This window comes from Monodon monoceros, unplaced genomic scaffold, assembly GCF_005190385.1.
Source record: "Monodon monoceros isolate NGI ecotype Baffin Bay Population unplaced genomic scaffold, NGI_Narwhal_1 Super_Scaffold_16, whole genome shotgun sequence".
NCBI lineage: Eukaryota > Metazoa > Chordata > Mammalia > Artiodactyla > Monodontidae > Monodon > Monodon monoceros.
Genome location: NW_021703772.1, coordinates 65,841,899 through 65,854,321, shown reverse-complemented (window position 1 = coordinate 65,854,321; position 12,423 = coordinate 65,841,899). Strand labels below are relative to the sequence as shown.

Here is a 12,423-nt window from a genome sequence, read left to right as displayed (position 1 = left end):
AGTACATAGAAAAGAATTAGGGTTTGCAAATAAGAGACTGGAAAAAACAATGAGGACTGTATGAATAACTGAAATCATAATCTTTTTTGTTTCTTCTAAAGATAAGGAGGAAGAATATGTCCGGTTAGCTTCAAGAGGCCACTAAGTATTTCAAAATGGAGAAACGGGTCATCACTGTTGGGAAAAAACAGGCCATAAAAACAAAGATCACATCAATATCACATTCTTATCTCTAAGAGCGGCCCAATTTCTCTTGAGAGAAAAATGGAAGAAATTTCTGTCCTGCAGTTCTGCCTTTGTCAGGTCCTATGTAATAAAGAATTTGGCTGGCCTTTATCCCAGGGAGACAGGGAGACAGTTCCCAGGAGACAGTCTCTAAATCTTGGAATTTCCCAAGCAATAGGAGAATCTTTGTTATTCATGGTGGGCCCTGAAAGCTTATGCTAATGATGTGACTCAGGATGGTGGCTGGCCATGCCAGAAAGACCAACCCTGTGAATAGAAGGGTAGGGCTTTGAGCCACCTATAATCAGCCTAACCTAAGGAGAGGGGAGCTGGAGACTGACTTCAATCACATGGCCAAAGATTCAGTCCGTCTATGTAATAAAACCCTAATAAAACTCTGGATACCGAACCTTGGGTGAGTTCTCTTGGTTCCTAATGTTCCACAGGTGTCGTCATACATTGATGTGCCGGAAAGTTGACGTGTCCTGACTCCACAGGGAGAGGACAATGGAAGCTTCACATCTGGGACCCTCCCAGACCTCACCCTCAGCACCTCTTCCTTTTGCTGGTTTGGATGACTTTCAAATTTCAGTTTGCTATCACAACACTCTAATCCTAGATATAGTGCTTTTCTGAGTTCTGTGAGTCTTTCTAGAGAATTATCGAACCTGAAGGGAATCATAAGAACACTTAAATTAGTAGCAAGCTAGTCAGAAGTGCAGGAGGCCCTGGGAACCCTGATCTTGTGGCTGCTATCTAAAATGAGGGCAGTATGATGGAGAATTGTGCCCTTAACCTGTGAAGTTTAGCCCAACTCCAGGTAGTTGGTGCCGGAAGTCACTGCAGTTGGCAATTTAGCAAGAATACTGCTATTCAGACCGTGCCACCACTGTTTCACATTATTTCAGGCTGCTCTTTTTAAAAATGGGGTTAATATACAAGAGTTTCCTTCCTAAGACTTTGGCAATTAACTATTACTATATTGAAACTGATTTGTATCAAAATTCAAAATAAATAATGAGTGTTTACAAATTAATCACAGAACTCAAAGTCCCAGTTTGATCACCTAGTAGGTGATACCAGTTCTAACTGGGAAGAAAGTAGAAATATGATGTGGCTCAACAGAACTCAATCAGAGAAGGTAACAGAGAATCACTTCTTACAACTAGAGTATTTTAGAAGTGAAACAAGCTTTTGTGATCATTTGGTTCTCTTTTTAAAACAGTTAAAGGGACTTCCCTTGTGGCACAGTGGTTAAGAATCTGCCTGCCAATGCAGGGGTCACGGGTTCGAGTCCTGGTGCGGGAAGATCCCACATGCCCTGGAGCAACCAACCCCGTGCGCCATAACTACTGAAGCCCGCGGGCCTAGAGCCCATGCTCCACAACAAGAGAAGCCACCACAATGAGAAGCCCGCACACCACAACGAAGAGTAGGCCCCGCTCGCTCCAACTAGAGAAAACCCGCGCACAGCAGCAAAGACCCAATGCAGCCAAAAATAAATAAATAAATAAATTTATTTTTTAAAAACCCCCAAAACAGTTAAAACAAATCCAAAAAATTAGTAAGGTCAAACTCTTAACTCGTTCCATTATGTACAAGAAGTAACTGTTAACGATAATGAACACCTTGAAGTTGGTTTCTGTCCTATAGGACTTTACAAACTTAACTTACTTTGCATAGCATTCAGCCAGCAAAGATACATACATAAGTACCATATGATGGTCTATTTTTATATATATTGTCATACCTATGTTTGTGTCCTAAAAATCTAAGGTTATAACTGAGGATATTTTTTTAAAGCTATGTATAACCAATCACAGAAACTAAACAGAAATTAATCAATGAATTTCTTAAAGGCCTGAAACCTGGTGAACATCACATTTGGTCATGCCAATGAGTCAACCATTATAATCTGTTCAAAGGAGAGATTAAAGACTATAAATTATACTGCCAGGACCTAGTACCAACTGATGGACATTTTTTAAGTGGTAGAACTGTATTTTCCCAGAAATTCACTTAAACCACAGAAGTTTATAGTAATTTTTTAAAGAATTAAATAGTAAAGAAAGTTATGCAGTTTTATTTTGGATAAAAATTACTTATCTGTGCACACGTAAAAGGTACATTTTATGTGACTATTCTATGAAGGCTATCCTATGTGACTATTTTATGTGACTATTCATATGAGGAGTTCTTAGTTTGTTTATACTAGTTCTTATCAACATCAGAATATAAAGGTTATTTTAAGATTCTAATGTATATCTTACCTGACAAATATTTCACTTTTGCTATTAGGAAGACAGCTTGCAGAAGACCGGGAACAGTTCTTACTATAGTCTCCAGGATTGAGGTACAACGTCTGAGAAGTGGAGAAAGAGGTTGTCCAGGACTTGCAGGCTAAACAAATCAGCAGATCATTTTTTATAGGTTTATAATAGTATTTAGCTAAAAATAAACATATTAATTGTAATGTGAAGAGCAAAAATCACATATTTTTCTAAAATTTGTCTTATTCTATTTATTGCCCAATATTTGTACTATGACTGGACTAACACTAATTTATCTCCCTGGGATCTATGAACAGACTATATAAATGATGGCTTTTGCTCAGCAAAATAACTGTGAAATTATTATACAGTTACTAATTTGATAACATATGAAATGAGCGTATCTGTTTAAAAACTCTGTCGAGAAAACATATCTGTTCAGAGGAATGATAACGAGAGGTAGTTTCTTGCTGGAATTGAGAGTCAAGGCAATGTGAGTTCTAACTCTAAACCTGCCTTGTGATTTACTCAGTTGAGTAACTTGCACCACCCCCTAAAATACTGTAAGGTCAGTTTTTAGAGAATTCAGATTTCACCATTCTAGTAAAAATCTGAAGCTTGAACACTCACGTATACTACACCAAATGTCTCATACCTTCATATTCCCCACTTTTCCGCCTGGCATGTTGTAGGCCCTCAAATTTTTTTTCTCTTTTTATTAATAGTGAATACGATAACTAAAGCAGTACTAGAAGACTTTTTTATTCTTTTAATGGCTGCCTATTCAACCCACCTTTATCCAGTGGTTATTCACTCACAATTTAGAAATGTGATATTAGAGTTTAAATATCAAATGTTCATTCTCCCTGCTTTGCCTTACTAATGCTCCTTTCTTTATCTGAAGGATGATCCTCCCATCCCCCCAATCTTACACTCCACATACACAGATTCTTAACTGGAGCACCACCTCCTACTGACAGTCACTCCTACGAAGAGCCATTGTTACTAACAAGAAAGTGTGGTATCTTCTCACTATGTTGAGGCATCAAAAAAATGTGTGCTCAAAAGGATTTTCAGAGTATAAAACTATTGATGCCTAGAATACTTCAACTTCTTGAAATTTCTATAGTGCTTATAATCTATATAATAATTCAGCATTCTTTGTCTTATACAGTTCTATAGTAGTTTCATATTTTGTTTTGCCTCTCTTATACGGCTAAGTATCTTTACGTGTCTCAAAGATCAGACTTTTTTTTTTTGGCATTTGATCCATTTTATTTATTTATTTATTTTTAAACATCTTTATTGGAGTATAATTGCTTTACAATGTTGTGTTAGTTTCTGCTTTATAACAAAGTGAATCAGTTATACACCTCTTCCCTCTTGCGTCTCCCTCCCACCCTCACTATCCCACCCCTCTAGGTGGTCACAAAGCTCGGAGCTGACCTCCCTGTGCTATGCGGCTGCTTCCCACTAGCTATCTATTCTACATTTGGTAGTATATTTATGTCAATGTCACTCACTTTGTCACAGCTTACCCTTTGCCCTCCCCATATCCTCAAGTCCATTCTCTAGTAGGTCTGTGTCTTTATTCCCATCTTACCCCAGGTTCTTCATGACCTTTTTTTTTTTTCTTAGATTCCATATATATGTGTTAGCATATGGTATTTGTTTTTCTCTTTCTGACTTACTTCACTCTGTATGACAGACTCACACAGTAATGGGTACAGAGTATATTCTTAAAACATTTATTTCTTCAGTGTAACTGAAAATAATGAAAGCATAGGTAAAAGGGTGAAGTTCTGATAATGTTCTCTGCCAACTGCTAAGAATTACTCATTGTTTTTTACTGTAATTTCACAGTGAATCACAGAAAAAAACCAGGACTTATATAGACAATCTCTAAGATAATATGTTTGATTTTAGAAAGTATATATATAAAAGGGCCAAAGTAGAAACGGAGCTGGAGAGACAGGTCTGCCTTCCTGATATTTCCCCAGGAAATCAGCATTTTAAATGCTAATTAGATTCTTATCATGCTGATGAAGGTTGTATTATGGAAAAATAGGATGTCTGTGGACTAGGGACCCAACTACCATTTAACACGTTATTTTTTGCTCCTTGTACAGTTTACTCTCGGCAGAGCTGCCAGAAGACTCCTTTTAAAATGCTGAACTGGATCATGCTGGAAGCCTTCTGGTGGCTCCCCGCTGTACTCAGAACTGAAGCCAGAGAAGTTACCACACTGGTCTCTGTGCTGAGACCTCACAGTGACTACTCCCCAACTCCTCACACTGTCCTGGGCACACTCATCTCTGTGTCCCTTTGGGCCACCTGCACAACAGCTCCCTTTGCCTGAAACACTCTATACCATATTCCCACAACCTTCAAGTTTTTGTTCAAATTTTCCCATCTTAATGAGGCCTACCCAGACCACCTTATCTAAAATTACTACCCCCTCTGCCCTGTTCTGTTATTTTCTTCTGTGATATTCTAACACGCTACATGATTGACTTAATTATATTACGTCTCCTCCTGCTAGTACTCATGTTTCAAGAAGGCAAGGGTTGTAGTTTGTTTTTACAAACTATTTCCCCAGCTCTGAGCAACACACTTGTGCAGGCATTTGTTGAATGAAATCTAAATACTGCATGAGTACTGAAAAATGTTTTCCAACTCCTTAGCAACTGAAAACAGATATGACTGAGAATGAGATCAATCCCAGGTGTGATTCCAGATGGATTAGTTGAAAAAAAAACAGGTCATCAAAGTCTGGAAAAGGACATGATGGTCAATGAAAGGCAGCATGAGTTCCCTAAGGGAAGGTCATGAACAGTTACTGAAGTTCATTTACAGTTACTGAAGCTGTAAATCAGAGAGAATGCTTTTAGGAATGAAATATTTGCTAGTGCCCGTCACGATATCCCTGTGTTGAGTTGTGAGTTGAGTATAATAAAGTCAAGTCATCTGCTTACTGTCTGTAGTGAGAGTGTTGACTAATGGATCCACATTAACTGGGAATGAACTCCCTGGCAATACAAAAGAGGGCTCCATTCTTTGTTCTACTCAGAGCTAGACAGGCAGATGACAATCAGGATCCAAAAGGACAAGGTAATCTGGAATTATGGGATAAATCTGGAGAGAGAAAATTTCACAGGGATAAATGTAGAGTCCTACACTTGGGTCCAAAGTTATAGTGAATAACCAATCTAAGGACTTCAGTTAACAGTTAATTCAATAGGGGTCGATAATGTAATGTGATTCACAAAAAGGAAGCTAGATGGACATCCAGAATTAGGGAGCAAAGAATCTCTTCTAAGTCTTGCAGTCCAAATCCATATTTGGAAGAGTGAGCTTAATGAGGCACTGATCAAATGAAAAACATCCTCAGGCTTACAACCAGCGTGCTCAAACTATGTCATGAATAAAGAAATGGCTGGAAACCTGGAATTGTTTAGAGGAACATGAAAACTAATTTCCAAAATCTGAAGGTGTGTTTTATGAATGAGGAATGGTCCTTGCCTAGACTAAGTAGCTGGACTTGCTCCATGTCACTCCAGAACAGAAGAAGGACCGATAAATGGGTGAATTTTGTAATATAAAGCGAAGTCTGAGTTAACATAGGAAATACAGTCTAATAATCACAGTTATACAATACGAACTGCATCTCTGAGTGCATCCAGAGATGGGATGGGCACTTAATGAGGATGTTGTGGAGTAGATTAGAATACCAGGTGGGTGTCTAAATTAAATGACTTCTAATACTTTGTTTAAATTTAAGATTTTATGAATTACAAATGAATGTTTGTAAACCAACACATTTGTTAGTTGATAGTAGTCATTACTGTAAATAGTTTCATTAAAAATTATTTCACCTAATATAGATACAAATACTTCCATTTTAAGATGCCGATTATAGTCTAACATGTAGAACATAATTTATTAGCATCTTTTATAAAACACCATGTAAATGCATCCTTGAAAATAAGTCCCAGAATTACTTACCTGCAGTGGACAGAAATTCAGATATTCTGTAATAATTTCTAGCAAGAAATCAGGATTTAACTTCTCAAAATACTGTATTCCAAGAGGTAAATCTTCTAAGTGTGAAAAATGAGTGTCTAGGACATCATTTAACAAATTAATAACTTCTTCTTGTCGTTTATTTTTCTTCATAGCAAGAACTGCATGTAAATAGGTTAATTCCTGGAAAATAGGTAGTTTTCATAAATTACTCCATGCAGTTATAAAGCCATTTATTTCTACTTAGATTTCAAAAGAATATGAAGTGCTGTTTATGTACAGTATTTGTTCAAACTTAAATTATTAGCTTGGACGGATTTTTAGAATCTTAAGTCTAATTATGCACAGAGGTAAATTAATAAATGTAATTACATATTAAAATTAGTGTACAATAGTCTTCTAAAACCATTACTAAATATTAAGACATTAAAAATTTCATATTTTATAAATAGTAGCTAGGATCTACCATCTGATAAAATAAAATACTATACCGCCGATTTTCCAATAGACTGCTGAATTTCGCTAAGGAATTCTAACTGCTGATCTGCTTCTTGTAGTTGCCCTTCTATTAATTGACATTGGATAAATCCTAAAAAAATAAAATAAAATAAACAAAAATGGTAAAAATCCACATCATTTCACGCACGTACACTTCAAGCTAACGCAAACAAAATTAAACAAGATTTTTTTTGCCATAATACATCTAAGTTTTAGATTTAAAAACAAAGACAGAAGAAGAAAGAGTGAAAGAAAAGAAAATGGGTAGCTTTGTACCCACAGAAAATCAGTTACTACAGTATTCATAATTTATGTGAATTATCTCATAAAAATCTATTCTCTTAAGATAGTATTTAAGAAGTAAAAATTTTATTCTTAAAGGTACATGTTTTTTTTTCTGTTGTAGACAGTGGTGAACAGTTTAATTTTAGAAAACCATAAAATATGTCTTTTCTTCTTTAATGGCCGGTATGAAAAGCAATCATTACTTGCATCTGTATGAGGATCACTCAAAGATATGGTTGTCATACCAATTAGTGCAGAGACACTGGTTTCATCTAGTGTCATGGCAGTCTTATACCACTTCAATGCCTCTTTAACTTTCCCCTGTAAAATCATTTGGTATCCAAGTTCTGTAGCAAATTCTGATTGCTGAGGAGTTAAACTAAAAGCTCTCTCTAGTAATGTTTGGGTTTTTTGAAGAATCAGTTGACTACGTCCACACTAAAAAGAAAAAAAAAATTTAAGTTAGATTAAAACACTTCTACTCGGAAGAATTCATTTTCTCTAAATGTACATATAAATAATTTTTATTTCACAGATTCAGAATGTAGGAAGAATATAAAATAATTTCATAAAGAAAAATAAAACTACTCCATTTACTATCTAGACAGTGCAGCAAGAGTTCATATCCTATCAGAATTTAAACAACCTTATGAGTAATGCTTTTAAAAAACAGCTATCTTGAAAAGTTTACTGCTTCTAATGATGCTGCACAAGCAAAATATTCAGAGCTCTTTTTTCAAACTGTCTCATGATTGTCCTGTAATCAGAAAAGAAAATCATTACTTTAAGGTTTTATATATATTTATGTGTGTGTATATATATATATACGTGTGTGTATATCTAGAGTAATATAGAGAAACATATATATTTTATTGAATATATATATTTCTATTGAATCAAAAGCTAGGACAAGGATCTGCTTTACCCCTAAAGACAAGTATACCACCAGTGAGAACCATGCCTTAGAATCTTCTTGAAAAAAAGCCTTCAAAAATATTTCAAGAAATGGCAATGCTGTCAGAATAAATATACACTTTTTGAACATAACAAGTTTGAAGAGTTGTTACTTACTAAATTGTTTGATTTGTTGTAAAGTAATAAAAACCATGTGTCTGGCAGTAGGTAAATAAAAAAGGTAAATACCCCCCCTTAACTCAAACTTCCATAATAGTGGGGCGGCGGGGCAGGGACAGTTCCTCTAAATTTCACATGATCTGACAATCTTTGTTTTTAAATAAGAGAATTCAGTTTATTCATGTCATTTAACAATTAATATCCTTGATTATTTTCTTTCAACTTTATTTTAATAATTATTTTACTTACTCTGTGTCTCCTTTCCTTATTTATATTTTTCTAGTTAACTTTTCAATCCTCTCATTTCTTGTACTGATTTTAAAATTCTGCTGTATTTTTCTTTTCCATTCCCAATTACCTTTTTACTGGGTGCTTGTAATAAAATCATTTCCTTATTATTATAAAAAAATAAGATAGCAACCACTTCCCCCACCCAAACAGCCTATTACCCACTTCACAACGTTCAAAAAATAGTTTTTAAAACATAAAACAAAGAACAATCCTAGTCGTAAATCCTACGCTCTGATTCCCATTTCCTTTGTCTGGAAGGCACTTCCCTATCCTTAAAGGATTCACGGGTACCACTTCCTCCATGATACCTCCATGATGGCTTGATATCTGGAAACTGTATCTCCTCTGAACTACCTTAAGAATGTATCACATATTTATAGACACATCACATTTTCACTCTAGGTCATGTGCTTTTTGGTGCCTCAACATTTGTGACTAATTTTATATTTCCAGCTACAAATAACAGAGCTCTGCTGGCACTCTTACAGTTCTGCTGAAGGCTACTGTGATATTATAAAAAAGTTGAGCATTCTGTGGTTCCATGGCATCTAGTGCATTTCCTAAGTTTTCCAGCTTGGTGGCAGCCTAAAACAAAAAGTATTCAGTATTATTTAAAAATAAACTAAGAATAAAAGAACATAATACATGACATGTACACTAATAAATATTATTATTAATATTTAAAAAGATCTTTGCATGTTGTAAGAGGATAAAAGGCCCTTTTCTAAAAAGGTGAATAATTATAAATAAATAACTGCATTTTAAAATGTGTTTCCTTAATAATTGTTATTGAATGGAAACCTTTGGGTTTCCTAAGGGTGGGTAAAGATACCCATAATATTCAATTAACTATACATGCCAAGCTCCCTCTCCAATAATTAATTCATAACACATGAGATATGAATGATAACATATTTACAAACATTACTATAATATGAAATCAGTCCTCAGATTACCTATATAGCCTGGTTTATATTTAAAATATTTTCTAGAACAGAAAAATCAGATACTTGACATAAATAATTTCAACGCCTGGAAAATTTACTGAAGAGTTGCTCCTCTAAGATTCTTCTAGTATTTACTGAAGTATTTACTAGGTACTATCATATTATCCAATTTAACCAGACTAAATACCAGTCTAAATCTATCACTTGTTATAATACTATTTACTTCAGATTGGATTTTGGCATTCCATAATCTAGTGTACAGTCAATGTGTCCACTAGCAGAGAAAACGTGCCTTATAAGGTCCAATGGGATTTCATCCTAAGCCCATTTAACTTATGCAAACTCAATAAAATTGTAAAAGTACTATGAATTATATTTTGTGTACGTTCTCTTCCATACCCAGCATCGCTTGTTACATTAATCATATATATTACTGCACATGAGTTTTACATAGAAACAGCACATGCTGTAGTTAATAATTTTAAAAGTTTTCATAGGTAATTTTAACTATATGATATTTTTGCTTTACTAGGTGATTTAACAAACCCACCTCTTTGTTAAGGTATATTTCTAGGAATCAACTAAAAACTACCATGTCATACATTCTAAAACAGCACTTCAAGGCTCTTTTGTATGTGCATGTGTGTGTGTAACTAAATACATATTTAGTATAGGAAACATAAATATAATAGTACAATACAACTTACCTTCTCTATATCCCCCTCCCTACACAAATAGTAAAGGGCCATCATTCTTAGTGCTTCCACATTTTGATTATCTTGCAGCATTAACCTGCAAAAAAAATTTCAGTTAATGTTATGTATTTTTATTTGATGCCTTGAAAACTTGGTTTGCTTATTATTCCACTGTTTAAATAAGTAATTTTAATTAGTAAAGTGGCATCTCCTTTATGAAAATTATCAATCTCATTATTTAAACCCCAAAGAATCTCTGGATCTTAATTTTGATATGCTTACAAAAGATATGAATACATTCTACCATACTCAACAGTATATTAAAAGAATAATTCACCCTGACCACACAGATTTATTACAAGAATTCCAGGAATGTAAAGATGGGCTGAATATCAAAAACTCTATTAATGGAATTCACAACATTACAATAGATCCAATGTGGTAAAAATAAATTAGAAAATGTTATTAAAAAATCCTTTTAATAATAGGAACAAAACTTAGTAAGAAATATGCAAAAGCTACAGAAATCCCTATAAAACTTTATCAAGGGTATTCAGAAACGGAACTGAATAAATGGGGTAACACACTAGGTTTCTTATCACGCACGGTGTGCTATGTTGAATTATTAGCTCCAGCTTTTTCACTCTCCCTGATTACATGCTTTCTGCCATGTAACTGAGCAGTTCCCCCTAAAAATGCTGGCTTGTGCCTCACTGCCCCCAACTATAAACGTGGACATTTTTCTTGGCCAATGGGATGCGGACAGGAATGGCGGTGTGCCACGCCTGTTTCAGAGGCATCGCATATTTCTGCTTGTCCTCTGCAACTCTGCTATCACCATAAGAAGGGCTTCCTCTAGGTAGCTGGTGTTCTTTGGCTGGAGCCCAGTGAAGAACACCCTTCGAGTGGACCAGAGTCCAAACTGCAATGAGGTGCCACGCCCTCCCAGCTGGATCTGAAACTTGAAGCAGAGTCCCAGACACACATCTGGACCGGGTCAGTGACCCTAGATGACCCACACCAAAGTAAAAATTAGGGCACAGTATCACATGCCCTGAGATGTGTGGTTGTTTCCTGTAGATCAATAGCTGCTTAATGATAATACTCATTTGGGGTTAAAAAAATTCTCCCCAAATAATCTACAGACTTAATGCAGTTCAACCCAGTATCTTATAGTTTTTTGTTATTTTTAAACAAGTTATTCTGATAGTCAACTGCAAAAGGGCCAAAAAAGCTATCAAAAAAGAAACATGATGGAGAACTTCCCCTAAAAGATGTAAAAATCCATTAATAAGAAAGAACAGATCCCATTAAAAAGAAAAAAAGAACCAGTCAATATACAGAAAAAAAAATAGCTTTTAGCATAAAAAAGATGCTCAATGGCAACATGATCAAGGAAATGAAAATAAAAATAAGTTACCATTCTTATTCTACCAGATTGTTTAAAAAACAAATAAAAAACCCCACATTGACAATAGCCAGAATTGGTAAGGATGGGGGGTGGGCATGCAGTAGACTACTAATGAGAATCTTAGTATAATTTCTTACAAGAACAATTTGGCAGCGTTTATCAAAATGTCAAATGTGTATACCTGAGGCAGAGGCTGCAATCTCTCCTCAAGTCCACCCTCCCCTTATTTGCTTGGGCTCAGGGCTAGCCAGCACTTCCCAGCCATCTCTGCAGGTAGCCATGGCCAATGTGAGAGGAAGCAGTTTATGGCATTTCTGGGCCTGGGCTTTTGAGAAAAGTGGAATGACTCCTCTACACTCTTTCCCCTCTTACCAGCTGGACACCGATGTCATGAGGTTTTAGGAAATGGCAGAGTTGCAAGATGGAGAGCTTGGGTCCCTTGAAGACAGTGTGGAAGAAGGCTGCCTGATCAAATCTTACACCCACTCAAAACAGTTACATGTGACCAAAAAACAAGCTCACTGTGTTAAAACATATGTTTGGATCTACTTTTTATAGGAGCTTAGCTTACCCTAAAAAAATATAATTCCCTTTAAATTAGTAATCCCTCATTTGGGAAACCATCCTTCAGAAATACTCCTATATGTGTATAAAGGGGTGTGTGTGTGTGTGTGTGTGTGTGTGTGTGTGTGTGTGTGTGTGTG

At 35.5% G+C, this 12,423-nt stretch overlaps 1 protein-coding gene across 1 annotated transcript in view; it reads right to left on the bottom strand.

Annotated features, from left to right (window-relative positions):
* The window catches only part of TTC21B (tetratricopeptide repeat domain 21B), an 86,227-nt gene that overhangs the window by 58,449 nt on the left and 15,355 nt on the right, over nucleotides 1-12,423 (bottom strand). Inside the window, exons 7-12 of the mRNA XM_029225002.1 lie at nucleotides 10,321-10,405; nucleotides 9,153-9,251; nucleotides 7,547-7,739; nucleotides 7,010-7,107; nucleotides 6,501-6,701; nucleotides 2,496-2,625 (exon numbers count right to left, since the gene is read on the bottom strand). Of these exons, the coding sequence (XP_029080835.1) occupies nucleotides 2,496-2,625; nucleotides 6,501-6,701; nucleotides 7,010-7,107; nucleotides 7,547-7,739; nucleotides 9,153-9,251; nucleotides 10,321-10,405 (806 nt within the window). The remainder of the gene's footprint in view (nucleotides 1-2,495; nucleotides 2,626-6,500; nucleotides 6,702-7,009; nucleotides 7,108-7,546; nucleotides 7,740-9,152; nucleotides 9,252-10,320; nucleotides 10,406-12,423) is intronic.